General features: G+C 44.1%; 1 protein-coding gene across 2 annotated transcripts; it reads left to right on the top strand.

Annotated features, from left to right (window-relative positions):
• The first annotated feature begins 1,529 nt into the window (after positions 1-1,529).
• On the top strand, positions 1,530-23,272 carry LOC149319869 (cyclin-A1-like). 2 transcript variants are annotated; one of them, XM_089508191.1, is made up of 9 exons: positions 1,530-1,661; positions 4,481-4,641; positions 8,365-8,599; positions 9,151-9,275; positions 11,261-11,484; positions 13,803-14,007; positions 15,742-15,855; positions 20,380-20,513; positions 22,965-23,272. In XM_089508191.1, exons 2-9 carry the CDS (start codon positions 4,498-4,500, stop codon positions 23,014-23,016), a joined length of 1,233 nt encoding a protein of 410 aa, XP_089364317.1. In that variant the 5' UTR covers positions 1,530-1,661; positions 4,481-4,497; the 3' UTR covers positions 23,017-23,272. The 2 variants fall into 2 exon arrangements, with proteins under 2 accessions (XP_089364317.1, XP_089364318.1); XM_089508192.1 differs by lacking the exon at positions 1,530-1,661 and adding an exon at positions 2,236-2,294.
• Positions 23,273-23,695: the final 423 nt, after the last annotated feature.

Genomic DNA, 23,695 nt, shown 5'->3' with positions numbered 1-23,695 from the left:
GAAATCAATTTATATTTACATGAGTATTTTTAGCTTTGATTTTGGAATGTCTGTGACATTTTTCTTGAATGTCCTACATGTTGAGGTGCCTTGTCCTTCTTTGTGGCTAGGACATCTGGTCACCCTGGCCACTGAGCATGTCAAATTTTATTATATTACTTATATTGGCATTAGTGTTTTTAGCTTTGATTTCACAATGCCCTACAATTTTTCTCTTGAATATCCTACATTTGTCCTCCTTTGTGGTGAGGACATCTGGTCACCCTGTCCAGCGTGCCACAGTGGTTTGAATGTCGGACTTTTGACTCTCTGGAGACCATGGATCAAATCCCAGCTTGGCCATGGAAGCCTGCTGGGTGACCTTGGGCAAGTGACATTCTCTCAGCCTCAGGGGAAGGCAATGGCAAACCTCCTCTGAACAACTCTTGCAAGAAGAAACCCCTATAAAGTGAAAATGACTTGAAGGAACACAACCACATCACCCTGGACACTGAGTATGCAAAACTTTTTATTTGCATTGGTGTCTTGAGGTTTGATTTGGGAATGCAGAAACATTCCTTTTCCTTGAATGTCCAACATTCTGAGATGACTTGCCATGGAGCATGTACAAATCGATATTTACATCAGTGTATTTAGCCTTGACTTGGGAATGCCCAAGTCCTCCATTTTGTGGTGGCTTCTCCATTGGGATTGGACATCTGGGGTTTTCCCTGGTCACTGAGCATGCACAAATTGATGTTGACATGAGTGTTTTCAGGTGGGATTTTAGAATACCCTACTGTTATTTTTCTTGAATGTCCTGGATTTTATACTGCCTTTGCCACCTTCTGGCGTTAGCCATGGAGCATGTGCAAAATGATATTTACATGAGTGTCTTTAGCTTTGATTTGAGAAAGCCCAACTTTTTCCCTCTAAAGTCCTCCATTTTGAGATGCCTTGAGGTTAGGACAGCAGGTCAACCTGGCCAAGGAGCATGTCCAACAGTTTTCTCCTTCCAAAGTCCTCCATTTTGAGAGGCCTTGCCCTCTTTTGGGGTTAGGACATCTGGTCAACCTGACCATAGAGCATGTACAAACTGATATTTAGATGGGTGTCTTTAGCTTTGATTTGGACATGCCCAAGTCCTCCATTTTGAGATGGCTTGGGGTCAGGCCAGCTGGTCTCCTTGGCCATGGAGCAGGTACAAAAAACCGAGTGCCTTTAGCTTGGATTTGGGAATGCCCCCGAGCCCTCCATTCTGGGCGCCTTGCCCTCCTTTGGGCCCCTGGCCAGGGAGCATGGGCCAAGTGGTACTTACATGAGGGCCTTAGCTTGGCTTGGGGCATGCCCTCCCTCCTCCTGGGGCGCCTCCTCCTCCTCCTCCTCCTTTGGGCTCAGGCCCCCTTGGCCTCTGAGCATGTGAAGAGAGCCGCCCAGGGCTGGGCCCAGGGTCTCCATGGCGCTTGCCTTGTGGCCACGGGCGCTGCCCTGCCGCATGCGGCTCCAACTGGCCGCTCCTAACAGTCAGTCGCAGGGAGACGAGGCCGAGGGGGAGGAGGAGGCGGGGGCTTATAGAGGCAGCCCAGGGGCGCCTGGGACCTGGCTTCTTTGGAGACAGAGCTTCCTTTGGGAAGGAGAGGAAAGGAGAGGAGGGCTTCCCTGCAAGTGGCAAAAGGGCGCAGGTGGGGGCCTGGAGGGGGCCTCAAGGCAGTGGGCCCCTGTTCCCCTGGGCGGGGGAGGCTGGGAGGGAAGCAGAGGGCAGATGGCCTCGGTCCCTCTCTTCCTTTTCTGCCCAGGAGGAATCCCCCCCCCCCCCAAGTTCTCCCATTTGGAGCAGGGCTAAGCAGCATGGAGGCCCATTCGTGGGAGGAATATGGAAAGGGACCATGGAGCAGGGATCCCCAAACTCTGGCCTTGAAGGTTCTTTGGGACTTTGGCTCCCAGTGTTTCAAGATGGCTGAGGCTTCTGGGCGCTGAAGCCCCCCCCCCCCAAAAAAAAAAAAACACATGGAGGACCAGAGTTTGGGGGAAAGGAAGACCTTGGGAGACTTGAGCCTCCTTCCTCAGATGCAGGGCTCCTTTGGAAGACCTTGGTCTCCTGAGCTTTTGGGAGAGTTGAAGTATGGAGACCTTATCATAGGGTTTTCTCAGCAAGTTTCTTCCGAGGGGCTTTTGGCACTTGCCATCCTCTGAGGCTGAGAGTGTGACTTGCCTAAGGGTGACCAGACATCCTGCTTATCCAAGACCTGGACTATATTTCAACCTTCTCTCCAGGAGAATTTCAAAAGGTCCTCCATTTGGATCAGGATTAAGAAGTGTGAATTTATATTTGCATTAGTGTTTATCATGTTGATTTTGGAATGCCCTTTACTTTGCTGCGCCTTGACCGCCTTTGTGGTCAAGTTAAGACATTTGGTCACTCTGCTTAGAAGTCACTAGCACAAAGCCTTGATGGGTCCTCATTGCATGGTTGTTGTTGCTGTTGTTGTTGTATGCCTTGGACATGTTTCTAACATATGGCAACCCTAAGGGGGAACGATCATTGGGTTTTCCTGGCAAGTTTCATCTGTGTGTGTGTGCCATTGCCATCCTTTGAGGCTGAGAGAGTGTAACTTGCTGAAGGCCACACAATGGGTTTACATGAATGAGCCAAGATTTGAACCCTTATCTGCAGAGTCGGAGTCCAGTGATCAAACCAGTACACCACACAATTCTGCCAGTAGGTGGTATTTAAAAGTGGGATCTAGAGGAGTGTCGGGTTCAAATGCCTACTGAGCTATGAAATTCACTGGGGGACATTGGAGCGGCCTTTGCCTGATCTACTGTAGGAGGCTGTTGTGAATTGCGGGAGGACTAGTAAAGGTGTATGTTCCCTTAATAAATGCATCAAAAATAATTTGTTCTTTGATCCCTTCAGACTGCAAAAAAACCCATGTTAAATGTTGAGTACAACAGTTGTTCTGGAATACCTCTGAAAATAAGGTTACAAGATTGCAAACAGTATTTGGAGAGAAAACCTGTTAAATTCAGCAGGGCATGTTCCTGGCCACAGTTGTATATCCTCAGCCTTGATGTGGTTAGTTAGAAGTAAATACAGTGAAATTTGGTTCCACCTGAGGTCCATAAGCATTAACATCTTCAGTTCCATATCTCCTAAATCCTCCTAATCCCATTGATTGCAAACAGATGAAAGTGTTTTGGAAAGGGAAGGAAGCATGCTAATGGGTCAGTCACATCAGTTTGTAGTTTGGGCTTTTGGGGTGGCTATGGATAAAAGGCACCAGATCTTTTTTGATAGTAGAAACTAAGCAGGGTTAGCCCTAATTAGTACTTGGAGGGGAGACTGCCAATAGATCCCAAGTGCTATAGGCTGTATTTCAGAGGAAGGAACTGACAAAACCACCTCTGAGATTTCCTTGCTCAAGAAAACCCTATGAAATTCATGAGATTGCTATAAGTCAGCAGGTGACTTGACAATACACACAGAGATAAGTTAACGGGATGCTTCAGTTTCAATTTTTGCAGGATTTCATTTTTGTACCTTTTATCAACAGTCATTGATATGGACTGCTAATTGAATCTCAGGTTGTCCTAAACCAGGGGTGACTAGCTCTCAGCCACAGGGACCAATTTCTTTGTCCCTGGGGCCCTCCAGGGCAACGCAGACTGCCCCCCAAAAGCAAGGTGGTAGGAAAAATGGCTGGAAATCCACTCCTGGGTTTGAAAAAAACAAAGTAGCTTGGGATGTTAAGAAGTGAATGCAGATCAGCAACCTATAACTCTCTAGAGGCAATTCACCCTTCTTTTTTTTTCCACAAAAAGGAGTTGTCTGAGGAAAATAGGTGTTGAAGCCATAAAATAGCTTTGGGAAGGTACATTTGTCCCTAGGATGGAATGCTCATATGCTCCTGGTGCTCACAGAAACAAAACAATGTTTAGTGTACTTCTGTTTGTTTTAACTACCATTACTGAAAGAGCCAGCATGGAAGAGTGGTTTGAATGTTGAACTAGGACTCTGGGAGAGCAGGGTTTGAATCCTGCTTGGGAAAGTCACACTGTTTCACCCTCAGAGGAAGGAATCCCTCTGCACAAAGCTTGACAAGAAAACCCTGTGACAGGATTGTTATAAATTAGAAATGGCTTGAAGGCACCACCATCAACAACAACAACCAGAAAGCACTGATGAAACACTAGTTGTCTTCTAGATATGTAGCATTGCAACTCCTACCATCCCCAGACATAACTAATGGTTATTTTAGGCCAATATATCTGGAGGATTCCCAAGCTGAGGAATGATGCCACTAGTGATATTCCTAGGAAAACTCTAAAGGCAAGTTTGTAAAATGAAATAAATGAATGGAACTTGCAGGAGTGTTGTTGCTGCTGTTTTAAATTAAAGTGTCATACTAGAGACTGTGGCTGTCCTTGAATGGAGGTGATCTAAGGGTTTCATCAGAAATAACTTAATGTGTGCATCTTTTTTTCTTCTTCCCAACATCAGCTGCTCTCCCTGCAGAAATGCTTCTCAGCAGCAAGGGTGACAAGAAGGAACAGGCTGGGCACAGGGATGGCCTGTCGGTAATTGCTGAGCCTCATGCCCCCCAGCGGGCTGTTTTGAGGGAACTCTCGGAAAATGGACAGTGTCCAAGACCTTGTGTCCAGGTAAATTGTGGAGGAACAGGCTGTTTAGATAACCAAACACATGTTCAATTTTGTCTGAGAAAGTGTTCTGTAGCTTGCATGTTGTGAATAAGGTTCTGTTTGGAAATCATGATGGACATTTTAAATGACTGGCTGGGCATCCTTCCATTCAACCACACTCCTTAGTCTGTGGGCTGATTTCGCAGAAGACTATGAGGTGATTCTCCCCTCCCCCCGTGGATACCACAATACATGGATGCTTAAGTCTCATTAAATACAATGCTAGGGGACTGTTAAAGGGTTTTCTCCTTCCATGAGCCATGGAATGTCGGGCCAGTGGGAATGCATGCGCACTTTTAACTGCCAAGGGTCAACTACTGCTGAAAGGTTCTATCTTTTTGCTTCTGTTTCTCAGAAACAAGAGTATAATGGAAAGATGGGCAACTGTAGCCCTCCAGATGTGGGAGTGGGATTGGCCTACAACTCACCATCACCAGTGCCATCCCTAGGGTTGGTGTCACCCAGTGCAGGTGGGGGAGTGAGGGGCAGACTGCTGTGGCCCCTGGACGGCCATTTGGGCTCTGGCAGGGTTGCAGCCATGGTGGTGCCCAAATAGGAGGCACTTCTCCCCTTGCCCCAAGCAGCCTAGGCTGCTTGAGGGGGTGGTGTTACATTTGTGCTCTAGCATGGCTGTTAAGCAAATGAGAAAGGAACACAATGCCCTTTCTCACTCGCCCAGCAGCTGTGCCAGTCCCATGGGGTATATCATGCCACCAGATGTACAGCCCCCTCTGGGGTGTTACCAGTTGCAGTGTGCACCCACCTATACACACACGACTGTAGTGATGTCACTGCCCATCACCGTAGCTAGTGGCAAGAGATTATGGGAGTTGTAGGCTAGACATATCTGGAGGGCTGCAGTTGCAACCCTGCTGCTTCAGTGGAATTTGAGATTAGAGCAGATACCAAGCATTACTGCTTTGTGGTGTTGTTGTGCTAGAAGGAAGTTTTTGCATTGCTAAATACCCTTCATTTCATATATTGGATTCCTGATTCTAGGCCCATGCTTCTGTTTTTCAAATATGTAGGAACTGGACCTAACTTGCAACCTTTAACCTTCAGCGGACCTTAGCAGAGACACAGGGTATTATTCTCAATTGGGTTTATCATGCATGAATATAGAGTTCAGAATTGTCAACAGTGGGGCCAAAGGTGATAAACTTAAAAGGGCTTGTGTTACTTGTATGCAGAGCTCAAAGCTGCTTTGCATAGAAACGCCTCAAAACTTTTCTCTTGCTTTTTAGCCCTGCTTTTTTTGTTCTGCTTACTCTGTGTGATGCATATATTATTCTCCAAATGAGAATAACACTTTATGGTGCTCAAGTGAGCTTTACTTCATGATGTTTTTCAAGACTCTGATCTGTAAGCCCAAGCATGAGACTGTATTTTGAGACCTTCCAGGGTTTTGGCCAATGTCTCCCATCAATGCCACACAACATGGCTGGCGGGAAGTGATTATAAGAGTTCTAGTATGGCCCACCAAGACATCACTTGGAAAAAATACTTTTGAGAGGCATAAAGGGAATGATCTACTGAAGCTATGTGTTACTGTGGACTAGGTGAACAGTGCTTTGGGAGCTAATGCCACTATACAATCCCAAATGGGTTTGATCCTGGCAATTTATTATTAAATGGAGAAACAGGCAAAGATTCCCTACCTTTTCTGTAAGTATAATTCACAATGGTCGTTATGTCCAATGGAGCATTGTACAGCTTACATGCAGACTCTGAAAGACCTTATCTTCCTATATCAACCTGCGTGAGTGTTAAGATCCTTGTAGGAAGACTTTCTTGCAGTCCGTCCACCATCCCAGCCCTCTCTGGTGTTGACACAGGACAGAGCCTTCTCAGTGCCTGCTTCTGGGATATGGAATTCCCTTCAGCTGGAAGCAAACTGGGTCTTTCTCGGCTCTCCTTTTGCTAGCAATCTTTTTGTTTAAACAGGCATTTGATGATTAATAGATTGGTTTTAGGGATGGGTTACTGTATTTTTAAAATATTGTTATGTTTTTAAATGACTATATACTTGATAAAATTAACAGTGTTTTTGATATGATAGTTTGATTAATTGAGTTTATGAGTTTTCCTTCCAGCTTGTGTCTTGTTTTACCTTATATTGCAAGCCACCTTGGTCCCATGTTTGGAAAAAGGTGGGATAGAAATGGAATAAAAAGCCTTTACGACAGGTGGACAATTTGCAGTTCTCCAGATGTTTGTTGTTGGATTATGATTCTTTCCAACCCTAGCCGACATGGCTAGTTGGAAGGGATGATAGGAGTTGCAGTCTAACAACATCTGGAAGACCACATGTTCCACTCTGCTTTAGAGTGGTGTTCTGTGCACCTTCAAGTGGACTGCAACTTATGGCAACCCATTTATAAGGAGAGGTTTGGCAAGATTTAGTCAGAGAAGGTTTTGCCATTGCCTTCTTTTAAGCTCAAAGAGTATAACTTGCCCAGGATCACCCAATGGGTTTCCATGACTAAGCACACATTTGAATTCTGGGCTCTTGGAATCCTAGCCCAGCACTTAAATCACTCCACCTTTCCAGCTCTATAGGGCATTAAGGCTTTTCAGTACAAAGTGATCCGATCCCTTGGGTCCATGGACCAGTTTTCTACCGCAAAGGTAACAAATTTCAGCAGCCCCAGAAATGCAAAATGCACTGTGACTCTGTGCTAAGTATCTAATTGTGGATACTGTACTAAAAGAGTGTTACTGACAACTGCTGTAGAATGACATTGTTCATCTTCTGGCCCTCTTGAGACATTGTTACAGGCTGAACCTTTCTCCCCCTTGACTTGCTTCATAGCACTGTTAACTGGAGTGCTGAGTCCTCTTAGTCTGTGCCTTCCAGTGTGAGCAATAAGCTGGAACTGAGCCTGGGGTTCATTTGTACCTAGCATGAAATGCTTTAACATAGTGGCAGGCAACATGGCATCTGCAGTTGCCCATCCTGACATGAGGCCAGAAGAGATTTGGTCTGTGTAGTCTGTGAGACTGGTAGCACTGTGAGGCAGTTAGGGCTAACTTCTCAACCTTTGCACATCAACAGTACCAGAGATACTCCTTAACCAACATGTATGCAACATGGCTCACATCAATGAGTCTTAAACTTTGGTATTTATTTATTTACTGCTTTCCCTTCTCTTGCCGGCCACCACATTTTCCTATATTACAGTCACTACTGGGGAAACTGCTTAAATTAAAACTTCTGCACTCTTACTAATATGTTTACTGGCAAAACATGAACATAACTGCAAAGATAGCTATCCTTCTCTTCTATTACCCTTTCCTGTATTATTTCAAGATCAATACAGCTACACTGAACCACAGAAGGTTTCTTCATTTCAAACCTCTTGTAGCTTGACCAGAAAAAGGCCCCTCACATTTCTCTTTAAAAAAAAAAAAAATCACATTTCCCTTTTTGCCCTAGCTGGAGAGTCTAGTTAAGAGTGTCATGGATTATCAGTGAACAGCAGGCCTAGGGCTACCTAAAGCAATGATTTCAACTGCACAGTGGACTACAGTCCCCATAAACCACAGTCACTCTACCCAGTGAGTGTAGATATTGGGGGCTATAATCAAATATCTGGAGATCTAAAGTTATAAAATCTGGGTTAAAGCATGTTGTTCCTGTCCTGTTTGAATTCCTACCCTTTAAATGAGATTACTGTTTTTCAGGGATCAACCATAGCAAGGCACCTCTCTGGATCCGAAAATGTCTGTCCTGCTGCTGGCAAGAGTGTCTTGCCAAGCTGTTTGTCATCTAAACAGAACTTTACTATTTACATTGATGATGTGGAAGAGAGAAGCAGGTGTAGCTATATGGCTGTAGAAGATGTGGAACCCAGCATGTGTGAAGTTGATACCAGTGAGCTAAAATCCAATATCCACTTGCTGCTGAATTTCAGTACAGGTAACATATTGGGTATTCTAACATCACCAAAAGCTTTTAATTTCCTAGTGTGATGCCTGTTCCAAAAGCCAGCCAATGGTTAGAAATGTGGGTGTTAATGCAGCGTGGGCATAGTCCAGATGTGAGATTGTCATTGGCCTGTTACAGACTGCCAAAATAAAGCTGGTTCGGGTCTCTTTGGAGGTATGCTATTTAAATGATGCATGCATCCTAAGAATCCGGAAGCTGCAGCAAAGCAGTGCTTAGAGATGGAGTGTGGCTTTGGTGTGACCTCTGGACTCTTAGGACCCATGCATCATTTAAATAGCATACTTCCAAAAAGACCCGAAGCAGCTTTATTTTGGCAGTCTGTAACAGGCCATTATTGGCTATGCTGGTTTGGGCTGATGGGAGCTGCAGGTTAACAAGAACTGGAGACTTGTCCTTTGCTTGCTTTGCCTACTCCTGCCTAAGGTAACACCTCCTAATAATGGATGCATAATCTGAAGTGGGTGGCTAATTGCATGCTTCCGCCCCCAAATAATTCTTCCTCAATATTTTTGGCAATTTAGGATCTCCCATGTCAGTGGATAAGTCTTTGCAGTCACAAAATGAAGATCTTCAGGATACTAAGTTGGATGTCATGAGTGTTGCAGAATATGCAGAAGATATTCATCACTACTTGAGAGAGGCTGAAGTGAGTGGCACATCCAATCATCTCTCCTTGTAACATTGGCCAATGGGTAGTGGTCATGTAACATGCATTTTCTAGGAACTCAGATCGTGAATGAATGGTGCAATCTTCTAAGCATGCCTGTGTTTGGCCCTTCTTTCTCATACTACTTTCCAATCCTATATTTTTCTGGTCTGTTAGCCTTAATGTTGAAGCTGAATCTCAGTAAAATTGACATGTGGGATAATATTAAACAACCAGTTACTTTAATTTGCTGGATTATCAGAACAAGTGGCTGCTAGCTGTGAGTGAATTACATTCCTGCTGTTGGGTTCATATTTGAATTCATTTGCATTTTGCACTATGCTCTCCCATATCTTGAAACCAGGCTTTGCTGCCACAGATGGGATGCAGAGCAGGGCTTCTCCATCAGTCTTTAGGCAGGTGGCGTATTCCTTGAAGTATTGAGATCCCAAGCCATAATAGTAGTTCAGATGATCTGAATTCCTATATGTAGCATGTCTAGTACAAGTCCTCAAAAACTAGTGTTCTGTAGAGTTTTTTTTTATCAGTTGAGTTCAGCTGTGTGTATTTGTGTATTTACATAGCTGTGTCCCCCCATATTTGCTGCTTTTTCACAGACATACCATTTTTACCTCCTGGATGTGGGGGACAAGATTAAGTGAGTGACCTTTGCTCTATGGGATATATAGGCCAAAGATTTTGGATTGTTCTCCATCAAATAACCATTCTCTTAGCAACTTCGGTCATTAACAAGTAATTGGCCCAACACAATATGGTCAGCATTCACAATGCTACCTGACATGTTTTATTCATACACTCAGTAGGATGTGTATCTGTGTGTGTGTGTGTGTTGAAATGTCTCAGTAGTCTTGATTTGTATTCAGGTCTTATCAGTTCTGATCCTTGGATCCTTCTTAACACTGCTAGATGATTCCTCAAGTGTTTTTGGCTGCTTTTACCTAAGTACAGAACATTTCACTTAAATACAGCTCTAACCTATTTTTTTTTGCCTGTTTCCCCACTGTGCCCCCTCCACCAATTGAGATCATCTTGTATTATGATTTTTCTTCCAGAGTGCCAGCAGTTCCACAGAACTTTGGGTTGCCTTTGAATTGTGGAGGTGTACTACACTCCTTCCTACTAGTCATTAATGAAAATGTTAAAACAGCTCTATGTCCAGGTTAAAGCTTGTAGCGAGCATGTAACAAGAGGCTTTCTGGGTCAGTCCAAGAGCCTGTGTAGTCCAACATTCTGTTAGCACATTGCCAATACCTTGCCCAGGTATTACCAGCAGGACATTAAAGGCAACATCACCCTCCCACTCACGATGGTGGTTTGTTGTAGATGTTATTCATGTTTGGAGCTACATGTTGACTCTGGCTTATGGCAACCCTATCATAGGATTTTCTTGACAAGATCTGTTCAGAGGAGGTTTCCCATTGCCTTCCACATAGGCTGAAAGAATGTGTCTTGTCCAGGTTCACACTCTGGGTTTCCATGGCTAAGTGGGGATATACCTTGGTGTCCTGGAGTCCAGCACTCAAACCATTATGGCACACTGACTTTGATGGTTGCAATCTGTGACTATCAAGAACAGCAACTAAAAGCTTTTTCCTCCATGAATTTCTCCTGTGGAAACTAATGGGCTTATCCTACATTAAGTTCTCCATCTCCTTTTAAAGCCAACCATGTTCACAACTATTGCTATATCTTGAACTTCACATTTTAGCTAACTGCTATGTGCACATAGTGACTTGTTCTACATTTCATGCAGATGCTGTGCTATTTATAGCTACTCCTTCTGTGGTAATGTTATATTCTAGACAGATTTTGTCTGATTCCAGGCTTAATATAAGTTCAGTTTTATGTCATCCGGGGGGGGGGGGGGGGCTGTATGGTGGCTTTTGTTTTGTTTTGTTTTTTGTAAAATGATATATAGGATGGGTTTATTTCACTTACTCTGAAGTCAAACATTCTCTGAATAGGTAAAATACAGACCCAAACCATGCTACATGAGGAAGCAGCCTGACATCACTTCTGGAATGCGTGCTGTCTTAGTGGACTGGCTGGTGGAAGTTGGTGAAGAATACAAGCTTCAAACAGAGACGCTGTACCTTGCTGTAAACTACTTGGACAGGTTTCTTTCTTGTATGTCTGTCCTCCGAGGAAAACTGCAGCTTGTAGGAACAGCAGCAATTCTCCTAGCTGCGTAAGTATGCTTTTGGCAGGTGACAGCTAGTTTGAGGAGATTATCACATGAGCCCCCATTCTCACCACAGTTGTGTTAGTGAGAAAGAACCACAAGCAATACTGTCTTAGGAGCAGTCACTATCGCATGTATCTGCAAGCACTGTAGGAGCAATTGCTGGTCTGGAACTCTCTTTCCCAGCATGTGGCTTAACCCTGCCTGCCTCCCCTATTGCTTTGTCAGCATGTCTTTCAGGAGGTGGTGTAGTATGGGGTTCTGGGTTGCTTCTGGGTCAGATGGGGTATTTTTATGTGTTTTCAGATGTTTGGGAGTCTTACGCCTTGTTTGGGGGCAAAAAAGTTTGAAGTCATACAGATTTTTTAAAAAATAGGGTCTTTGAGGATAGGGAAGCTGGGTTCAGGACCCACAAAAGTGGGATCCAGGGGCTACATGTTGCCCAGTGGCCACTGTTTATCCATACCTGTTGTAGAACTAGGGTGGCAAACTGTGGACTTGGGGCCACATGACCCTTTTGGGCAGTTTTGGTAGCCTTCCATTCTACTTAGTCCCTCCCCAGGCTCATGAAAAAAGTGAACTGCCTCTCTTGGAAATGTTCAGGACACATAATTCACCTTTTAAATAGGTCTTGGGGCCTGCCTCAATGGTTTTTTTAACATAAGGCTTATCCATTTTTCAAAACCAGAAGTTGACTTCTGATTTTGTTTTGTTGTCATTTCTTTGCAGTCAGGCATAAAATTAGCCTTTGCTCATTCCTGCCACAAAGGGAATGAATTAGCGACCTCTAGAGACTAAGCTGGGACCAAACAGTAGCTTGCAGGAAAAAAATAATGAAATGGCATTATTTTTCAAAGATGGTATATGTTAAAGGCCCTGGATCTAGTTCTGTCATTCCTTTGACAGACCCACTTCTGTCAGTTCTTCCATCTGCATGAAATGCTGCAGGGTATTTACCTAGGCACACTTCTACAGTGAGCAAAACACAGAGAAGCAAACACTTATCAAGAGCTACTTCTAGGACTTTGTGTGCAAATGGTTGCAAAATGAGAGGAAGGGTTAAATACCACTACTCTGTAAATTAGGGGTGGGCGACTGGCCTCTTATGAAACCTCAGAACACCACTTGCCCCTATCACAAACCACCTATGATTTGATTTAAAGGGGGAAACTTTTTTAGGGGATGGTGTTTTTTTTTTAATTCAAAATGAAGCATGTTTGGCTTGAAACCCTGACTGTTTTAGGCCCATGAATGACCTCTTTTAAATCAGAACACATCTCGTGGTTTTATAAAGACTTAAAACAGCCCACGGGAGCCATAAACATGGCAAAGGTGCCTTGGAGGAGACGTGGAGAACATTTTTAGCGGGGGGGGGGGGATCAAAATTTGGGAGGCTGAAGACTATTGGGGGTCTTAAAATGGCATTGCAGGCTGCATGTAGCCCATGCACACTTTTCCCATGCCTGTTCTTAGACTTCTACACAGATTGTTCTGCTTCTATATGAATGAAATTTGTCAGGCTTCCTCCACTTGTTGCTTCAAATTGTTTTCAATACGGCAACCTAAAGTGAACCCATCATGGGGTTTTCATGGCATGATATATTTACAATGGATTTGAAATTGCCTTCCTCTGAGGCTGAGTGTGTGTGGCATGCCCAAGTCACCCAGTGGGTTTCCATGGATGAGCAGGGATTCACACCTTGATTCCCCCGAATTCTAGTCCAGCACTAAAACTACTATACCACTCTGGCTGTCTCCTCTACTTAGGAGAATCTGTTCTTAATGTTGATAGATTTCTTCCATTTATGTCTTCTTTCCTTGTATGGTCAATCAAAAGACACCAAGTTTTCCAACTGAGATTGTGATTTAGACTCGGGGAAAAGCCTCCTCTAAAATAGCCCAAGCCAGATCAACTCCTTTTCTGACAAGTAGACGTAGGATGCAGTTTCTACTAAAAGCATAGAATAATGCCCTTTGTTAAAGCAATTGTGAGATGAATAAGATTCAGTTGCCCAGCTGTTAACAAAATTCTGAATGAACTTGGTCATTGAGCAATAAAATCTGCTGAGTAGTAAGACTGGAGCAGAAATACCTTGGCATGACAGCTCCAAGTAATAGTATTAATTTCATGGACTAAAACAAATGGGAATTACGTTGTTCTTCAGGCGTTGTTGAACTGCAGTTCCCAATAGCCCTAGCTAGAATAGCCAGTGTTGAACAATAATGGGACCTGAAGTCCCACAGTATCTGGAGGGTGGCATAATTCCCAGGCTTGGAACTAAACTTGCTGTTTGTGTAGTCGTGCTTTCTCTTTCTGTTCCCAGAAAATATGAAGAAATCTATCCACCTGAAGTAGAAGAATTTGTGTATATAACAGATGATACCTACACCAAAAAGCAACTGTTGCGAATGGAACACCTGCTCCTCAAAGTGCTTGCTTTTGACTTGACAGTGCCCACCATCAACCAGTTCCTCCTTCAGTATTTGCAGAGGCATGGCGTCAGTCTTAAGACAGTGAATTTTGCCAGGGTAAACAAGTGCTATATTTTATATGCTCAGAGGACACCTTGGCAAGGAAGGACATAGTGTAACTTTTCTGACATCATTATTTCTGCGTTTGGATCTGCTCCAGATATCTTCCTGAATATTTAGATATTCTGAATATATAGTAAGCAAGATGATGCTTTGACTCAAAGTCAGTATAATTTTTGTCTAGGCTTGCTGTGCTGACTGTTGCTATTCTGTAGACAAAACAGGTTGCAACTGTTCTGTTGCGGTTCCCAGAAGGCAGCACTTGGGAAAATTTCCCCAAGTGGGCTTGAAAAAAATCACTCTGGGATCTAAGGCTGCAGGATTTCCCCAGCCAATGCCTGTGCTTTCTGAGACATTCTGGGAGATGTGGTTCAATAAAGGAGTTTATCCAAATTCAGCTGTCAGGGGTGATTGTTGAACGGGAGAGGGGGAACCAAAGAGGCATGCTAATTTTTTGTAGTTATTTATTAAAATATTTATATCATACCTTATATTCAATGATCTCAGTGTTGCATACAATAAATTTAAGATGATAAGTAACCAATAGCAATAATTTAAAAGACTTAAAAGACTAAAAATATATTATCATATACTATACAACCAGTTAAAGTAGTTTAAAACAGTGTTGACCATGCCACATGTACAAACTGGATAAAGTCAATTAGGACCTACATACTGTAATAAAAAGTTATATTTTGACTTGGCACTGGACTGACACTAGTGTTGGTGCCAGTTGGACCTCTGAGAAGGAGGGCGTTTCATAGCTGGAATGCTAACACACTGAAGGCCTCTCATATGTCCTCCGGCAATATATTGCCTCCACCCCTCCAGCTGACCTCCATTCTCGGGCAGGCATACATACAGGGATGTGTTCCATCAAGTATCAAGTCTAAAGCTGTTTAAGGTTTAAAATGTCATTGGCACCTTGAATTCAGATCAGAAGCATATTGTCTGCCAGTGCAGCTCCTGCAGTGTTACATGGTTTCTGTGTTTTCATAAAAGTACAAAGATTAGCTTACGAATTCACATTGTGAATTGTTAGTATTTAACAGAATGTCAGCCATGTGGACATCCACATGCATTGAGCTATGTTGGTATTCAGTCTGGGGGTTGTGTAATAGAAGCATGATGTAACTCTGCTGGTGGGTATTTACATATATGTTGGGATTTTTAAAATCTAAAGATCTTTTGTTGCTGTCATTTCTGACTTAAGGCAAACCTAAGGTGAACCTATCATTGGCCCCATACAGACAGGCCAAAATAAAGCTGCTTCGGGTCATTTTGGAGGTATGCTGTTTAAATGATGCATGCATCCAAAGAGTTCAGAAGCCACGTCAAAGCTGTGATCCAGGCCTAAGGACTGGTGCACAGCTTTGGCGCAGCTTGCGGACTCTTAGGACGCATGTATAATTTAAACAGCATACCTCCAAAGTGACCCAAAGCAGCTTTATTTTGGCAGTCTGTATGGGGCCAATGTTTTCTTGCAAGATTTATTCAGAGGAGGTTTGCCATTGCATTCGCTGAGGCTGAGAGCATATAACTTGCCCAAGGTCACCCAGAGGGCTTAGTAGATTACTAAGTAAGTAAACGGGTAGTTTTGACTTAAACATTAATTTAGTGTTTTAAATGGAGCAATGGACTTCACTGCTGTTGATATGGTGTTGGATGGTGGATAACATGGTTTCTACTGATTTCCACACTGTTAAAAACAGTATGCATCTCTCTTCTTAGTATGTAGCAGAGCTGAGTCTCCTTGAAGCTGATCCGTTCCTGAAGTACCTTCCCTCTCAAATGGCCGCAGCTGCTTATTGCTTGGCAAACTACACTGTGAATAGACATTTCTGGGTAAGCTTGACTTTTTCATACTGTGTTTGTATGTGTGTATGTTAAAGCTGGGTGTACAGAGTTTGATGACTAAACTAGTGATGGAACACTTCTAACTCCTGTCTTAGCTGCGAGTAGCTGGCTTTAGCATTTTTAGCAACAAGCTTCAAAAATGACTGATGCAGCAAAAATATCCACAGTGCTAACAAAACAAATTCCCATTTTTCCTCACTCAAGAGACTGTTAACGCTGCAAAGTTAGTATGGTCATTAAAAACTCTTATGAAAGCTTGCAGAGCTGAGAAACAGTTCTCTACCATTGTAGTTCAGTTGTTGTTGTTGCTCCAGTTTGAAATCTGTTAACAGCACTATTCTAAAAAAAAATAAAAAAAAAATCACTGGCACCTTGTTCCAGGAATCCTCCCAAACTAAGAATGTGTTAATATTTTCCCTGCTTTAGGTAATGTCTGGATGCAAGGGAGAAAAATCTTTCCAAAGCATCAGCACCTATGATAACACATTTCTGCAATGTTTCCTCCTGAACAATATGTCTTGTTTTTTTGCAGAGATTTTTGGCCCCAGGGAGTTTTTCACCATAAAGAGGGACAGACAAGAGAGACGGTGGCCTGTTACAGACTGCCAAAATAAAGCTGCTTCAGGTCTCTTTGGAGGTATGCTGTTTAAATTATGCATGCATCCTAAGAATCCAGAAGCTGCACCAAAGCTGCACTCCAGTGCTTAGGAATGGAGTGTGGCGTTGGCGCAACCTCCAGACTCTTAGGACCCATGCATCATTTAAATAGCATACCTCCAAAGAGACCTGAAGCAGCTTTATTTTGGCAGTCTGTAACCGGCCTGTATGAGCATAACTAGGATAGGAGGTTTGTTTAGTGGGAGCCACACTCTGTTTTTCTGTTAGAAATTGATCAAAGCTACTGCCTTGCTTGATTTCCTGTTATGCTTATGGTCTGGGTTGAAATGAATGCAAGCATTGCAAATGTTAATTTTCTGGGCTGCAACTCCCACAATCTCCAAGATTCTAGGATTCTGGGATATGTAGTCCAGGGAAATAACTTCTTCAGGGCTATGCAGGGGGTCGTAAATTCAAACAAAAACCCACCAAACAGTGATACCTTTATTAGCCAACCAAATTGCACAATAGACTTGTTGCAAGCTTTCGATGCTCCACTGGCTTCTTCATCAGGCAAGATGTTACATACCAAACAGGAGAAAAATTAGAGATGTTAGTAAGATATCTGCATTTTAGATATCTGCATCTGCAAGAATCAAGGCCTCTACCCAGATCCCCCCCGGGGGTGGTGGACCTATTAGGATGGTCCACCCTCGAAGGCTGATGGAACCCAAAAGGTTCCAGGAAGCCTTAGAGGGGAACATGGTTGGAAATGACGGCGACTCTGTTGATGCCCTGACTGGTATCTGGAATACCAGTCTCTCTAGGGCTATACACAGTATCGCTCCCAAGCGCCCTCTCAGGCCTGCTTCCAAACGTAAGCCCTGGTATACGGAAGACCTCCGGGCGAGGAAGCGGGTTCTGCGACGGCTAGAGCACCGCTGGCGGAAACACCTACGCTTAGCCGACAAGGCTCTCCTGGACCACCTTTTGGAGGACGACAGAGAGGCGATACGAGCAGCTAAGAACTCGTTCTATGGTGCTCGTGTCGCGTCCGCGGAGTCGCGTCAGCAGAGTTGTTCAGGGTGGTCAGGGAGCTAACTCAGCTCCCTCCCACCCTGAACCAGATCCTTGAACCTACTAAGGCCTGCTGCGACCAATTTAACAACTTCTTCGCGGATAAAACCTCTCGGATAAACGAAGGTCTTAACGCCGGCATTAGGGCAGAACCTAGAGTAGAGGCATCCAGAGCCTCCGTGGACTCCATTAAACTGGATCAGTTTGAGTCGGTTAGTACCGAGGATGTGGACAAGATCCTTCGAAGCGTTCGGAAGACAACCTGCTCCCTCGATCCCTGTCCCTCATGGCTAGCGGCTCAGGGGGGACCAGTGGTAACTTCGATGTTACACCGGATTATTAATACTTCTCTGAGGGATGGGCAATTTCCATCCAGCTTGAAATTGGCCACTATAAAACCGCTGTTAAAAAAGCCCTCCCTTGACCCCCTGATGCATAGTAATTACCGGCCAGTCTCGCTGCTGCCATTTTTGGGGAAGGTGATCGAGAAGGCGGTTGCAATCCAGCTTCGATCGATCTTGGATGAAACGGATTATCTGGACCCATTTCAAACTGGCTTTCGGGCGGGTTATGGGGTTGAGACGGCCATGGTCGCCTTGGTCAATGATCTCCGTCTGGGCATCGACAGGGGAAGCGTGTCCCTGTTGGTGCTCTTGGACATCTCAGCGGTTTTCGATACCATAGACCATGGTATCCTTCTGGAGCGCTTGGCAGAGGTGGGAATCGGGGGCACTGCGCTCCAGTGGTTCCGGTCCTACCTCTCCGGGAGGTTCCAGATGGTGCAGCTGGGAGACGTGAGCTCCGATAAGAGGGCCCTTATATCTGGGGTCCCTCAAGGAGCCATTCTGTCTCCCATGCTTTTTAACATTTACATGAAACCGCTGGGAGAGATCATCCGGAGACATGGGGCGCGGGGTTATCAGTACGCTGATGACACCCAAATAGTCTTCTCTAAGTCTCCGACTGATGCAGTGACCGAGGATGGCATCTCTCCTCTCGTGGCCTGCCTGGAGTCAGTAATGGGCTGGATGAGGGAAAACAGACTCAGTCTGAATCCAGAGAAAACGGAGGTACTTGTGATAGGTTCTCCTGGCCCGGGAATGGCGGTGGTTCCACCTGTCCTGAACGGGATCACGCTTCCCGTGAAGGACTCTGTGCGCAGTCTGGGGGTGCTCCTTGACTCGTCGCTCCACCTTACATCTCAGGTGGACGCGACGGTCAGGAGCACCTGTTATCAGCTTCGGCTTATCCGCCAGCTGCGCCCATACCTAGGCCAGAGGGAGGTTGAAACGGTAGTACATGCTCTGGTAACTTCTCGATTGGATTTCTGCAATGCGCTCTACATGGGGCAACCCTTGTACCATACCCGGAAGCTACAAATGGTACAGAATATGGCAGCCAGACTGGTCACTGGTACATCCAGGGCCAGTCATATTACACCTGTACTTAAAGATCTGCATTGGCTGCCTATTCGCTTCCGGGCGCAATACAAGGTGTTGGTCATAACCTATAAAGCTCTACATGGCTTGGGCCCAGGATACCTAGAGGACCGCCTCTCCCCATACAATCCGCCCCGCACCCTCAGAACATCTGGGCAGCAACTACTGAGTGTCCCAGGGGCTAGATTAGCCTCCACATCAAGGAGGTCGTTTACCATCATCGCCCCGACCCTCTGGAACACGCTGCCCATAGAGCTCCGCTCGGCCACCTCCCTGGCCCAGTTCAGGAAGGAATTAAAGACCTTCCTGTTCCAGTTAGCATTCCCGGACACAAGTTCCAGTTAGTCTCCCCCCCCCCCCCCCCAACAGCAGTGGCAAGCTGGCCAGAATGGGGTTTTTAATGTGGATTTTAATTGTATTTTTACTGTATTTGTATTTGTAACCGTTGATATGTTGTGCACCGCCCTGACTGTAAGAAGGGCGGTATAAAAATAAAAATTTTATTTATTATTATTATTATTATTATTATTATTATTTTGTTGTTTCAGTCCTTAGTTAAGATGGTATGGGGAGGGCATGTTTGGAAACTGGGTGTACTTCCTGGCCTCTGCAAGGGTTCTTTTGGTGACGGACACTGAAGCATGTTACTAATATAGCATAAGGTTTATTGATGGCAAATGATGGAGCAGATAGTTTACTGCAGAGAAGTAATACAGACCTTTTGCTGATAGGTTCCAGGATCCCCTCACAGCCAGTAGTAGAGCTGGATCACAAATAAATTCTTTCCAGATGGTGCTGAAACCTGGGACCTCTAGCATAAAGAAAATGAAAGTGCGCAAACATTACCTTTTCACCCCAATAGCTATGAGAACCGTACAGGCAGGTTAGCAACAGAGAAAGATTCTTCCCCCTCATCCATTCCCAGCCTGCATATCTTTTTCCAGATTCAAACCTCAATGTGAATGCAGTGACTAACAAGGGCACTAATGCAAATTAAGGCCTGTTACAGACAGCCAAAATAAAGCTGCTTCGAGTCACAGTGGAGGTATGGTGTTTCAATGATGCATGCGTCCTAAGAGTCCAGAAGTCGCACCAAAGCCACGCTGCAGCCCTAAGGACTGGAGTGTGGCTTTGGTGCGGCTTCTGGACTCTTAGGACGCATGCATCATTGAAACACCATACCTCCACTGTGACTCGAAGCAGCTTTATTTTGGCTGTCTGTAACAGGCCTAACTCATGTTAACACCATTGGACAGCTCCTAACATTTGCCCATGATGCTAAGACTCCAAAACCCGTCTGCCTAGTGGCAGAGCCTTAACTCACTAGACCAGGTATCTATTCAGCGGAGGAATTGCTATTCAAGTGCCATAAAGATTTGTGCTGTCTTCTCCTCGTTAGCCAGAAGCCCTTGCTGTGTTCACTGGATACTCACTGAGTGAGATAGTGCCCTGTCTAAGTGATCTACACAGAGCATGCCTTGAAGCTCCTCATCAACAGCAGCAAGCAGTAAGAGAGAAATACAAGCTGACAAAGTAAGTGCTTGGGTCAGAAATTTCTTGCCACAGCTCCAGGTTGTCTTGGATGAAGCTGATTATCTAGACCCATTTTAAACCAGTTTCAGGGCGGGCTACAAAATTGAGACTGCCATGGTCTCCTTAGTCTATGATCTCCGTCTGGGCATTGACGGGGAAGTGTGACCCTGCTGGTGCTCTTCGACATCTCAGTGGCCTTCGATACCATCAACCATAGTATCCTTCTGGAACGCCTGAGGGAGTTGGGAATTGGAGGCACTGCACTCCAGTGGCTCTGGTCCTACCTCTCGGGCAGATTACAGATGGTGATGCTGGGGGACAGCTGCTCTTCCAAAAGAGAGCAAACATCTGGTATCCCTCAGGGTGCCATTCTGTCCCCCATGCTTTTTAACATTTACATGAAGCTGCTGGGTGAGATCATCCGGAGACATGGGGCGTGGCGTTATCAGTATGCTGATGACACCCAAATCTATTTCTCTATGTCTCCGACTGTTGCAGTGACTAGGGATGGCATCTCTCCTCTGAATTCCTGCCTTGGGTCAGTAATGGATGAGGGAAAACAAACTCAGGCTGAATCCAGAGAAAACGGAGGTACTTGCGACAGGTACTTCAAGTCCAGGGATGGGGATTTGTCAACCAGTCCTGGATGGGGTCACACTTCCCCTAAAGGACAAAGTTCTCAGTTTGGGAGTACTCCTGGATCCATCTCTGCAGTTGTCATCTCAAATAGATATGACACCCAGGAGTGCTTGGTATCAGCTTCAGTTGATACGCCAACTGCGTCCCTACCTGGACTGAAAGGACCTTGAAGCAGTGGTATTGCACTGGTAATCTCTTCATTTATATTTCTGTAATGCGCTGTACTTGGGGGTACCCTTGTACCAAGTTCGGAAGCTTCAATTAGTCCAAAATGCGGCAGCCAGATTGGTCACCGGCACATCTAGGTTTGACCATATAACACCAGTGTTAAAATCTCTTCACTTAGCTTCCGGGCGCAATACAAGGGGTTGGTTATTACATTTAAAGCTCTACATGGCTTGGGCCCGAGTTACTTGTAGGAGCGCCTCTCCTTACACAATCCGCCCCACACTCTCAGAACATCAGGGAAGTACTTATTGGAACATAATACTAGGTTAACGACAACTTCCCATAGGGCGTTTACAGCTGCAGTTCCAAAATTATGGAATAGCCTACTGGAAGAGATCCATCTCATCAATACCATAGAGGACTTTAAGAAGGTACTCAAAACGGATCTCTTCTGGCGGGCTTATCCATAGGACTCCATATAAAAACTTATGATGATGTTCCATTCCTGACTATAATTATTAGCTACTGATGAACTGTTTTTAGAGAACTAATAGGAATGTGGTAAAGTCAGTATTAGTGTTTTATCAATTGTATTTGTATTATTGTATTATTTTATTGATGTAATCCTGCCTCGATCCTTGGGAGATGCGTTAAATATAAATTATTATTATTATTATTATTATTATTATTATTATCATCCTTTAAAATGTGATGGGTGGGAGTAAAGCTAAGGGAATAATAAAGCTGGTCAGAATAGCATGATAGTTTGCTGCTTTGGTATGAAAACTCTTCAAAGTAATAGTTGTTTCAAGAGAAACAAGAATTATTATAGTATCAACTCCCATGGGTTACCATTTACATGGTCAGATGCATGGGATGTAATATTAAACTTCAGACAGATCGCCAGTGTAGTGAGGGAAGGATATTATCAGGACAAAATTGGCTGCGGAACCTGATCATTATAATGGCTATGCCCATTAGCAAACATTTTGGCAATAATTAAGGCAGTCATAATGCATGAGGAGGATTAATGTGATCCTGTTTATGTATCGTATTTATCTCTCACACACACATTGTGGCACTAGGAACATCTGATTCCTGTAACATATATAAAATTTTAAAACTTGTTTAATCTTACTTAGCCAAAACTTTTTCTCCTGGTCTTGCAGAAAAGTAAAGAACTGGTCAGGATAATAAAGCTGTCTTATGACAAATGATGAAGAACCTATTAATATCTACTAATACCTATCCCACTATTGTCAATAATTATCTGAAGAGTTGTTTTAACAACACACCCTCATATACAGCCTCCACTGTGCATGCTGTCAGCAATACACAATAAATGTAGGATTGCCATTAAAAGAAGTAAAAACTTCATTTTGTCTTGGTGTTTTTTAAAAGTAATGTGAGTGTCTCCTGCTTAACAGAATGCTGAAGTCCAAGCCAAATTCATGTAATTTGAGTGTTGCAGAATACCTGTGGTCTGTCAATATAGATCTTGAAGTGGGGGGGGGGGGGGCTTAATCCATTGCAGTTCTTAATGATTCTGTAATCCTCTGAAGCTCTTGGATTTAGAGGCAGCTAAGGTTTTATTGATTTGAGATCACCAGCTTCCTGTAATAAACAGCTTCCTTCCTTTTGCAGGTATATGCAAGTATCCCTCCTGGAGCCTCCAGCTGTTCTACCTCTACAGTGAATTTCAACATAACAGTAAACCACACACAAGCCAAAACACTTGCCTCCTGATCCATAGAGTTGATCTGGCCATTTTTTTAAAATAGGGCACTGCAGGTCACGTGTCAAATCTGCTGCTTAATCTATTTTTAGATGACTTTCTTGGTGTAGAGCTGCAATACATGTACAAGAGCTCAGGACTGTAGTTTTAACATAAACTAAAAGCAATTTTAATAAACATCATTTTCTTTTTAAAAAATCGGAACCATCAAAAGAACTAGAAACTTGAGTTTCTGTGTGTGGTTTATTTTTAAAAAAAATGTTGTTGAGTCTCTCCTGCTGAACTGAATTCTGCATTCTGAGCCAGAGAGCTATGCCTATCTAGATGGTTTTGGTCAGTCAGTTCTGAAGAATGGCAGTTCACAGAATGAATACTAAATTTGCCAACAGAATAAAGCCTAGAAATGTAACATAGGAAGAAAGGAAAGGGGGAGATTTTTAAAAACCTTGCCTATAGATTAAACTGTTTTTAGCAGCATCCTCCCTGCTGCAAACTGAGAGGCATTTGCACCAATCTACTACTCTGAATGTGTTCTGGGACACCATGAGCCAATGTTTGTATGTAGTACAGGTACACTGGAGCCCGCTGGCATTGCTAGAAGAGACCAGCTGGTGGAGGGTTGCTTGTGTTCCTCGATGCT

The sequence above is a fragment of the Sceloporus occidentalis genome, unplaced genomic scaffold, assembly GCF_023333645.1.
Source record: "Sceloporus occidentalis isolate IW3139 unplaced genomic scaffold, rSceOcc1.0.p SCAF_2, whole genome shotgun sequence".
Taxonomy (NCBI): domain Eukaryota; kingdom Metazoa; phylum Chordata; class Lepidosauria; order Squamata; family Phrynosomatidae; genus Sceloporus; species Sceloporus occidentalis.
This window is presented reverse-complemented; position numbering and strand designations above follow the sequence as displayed.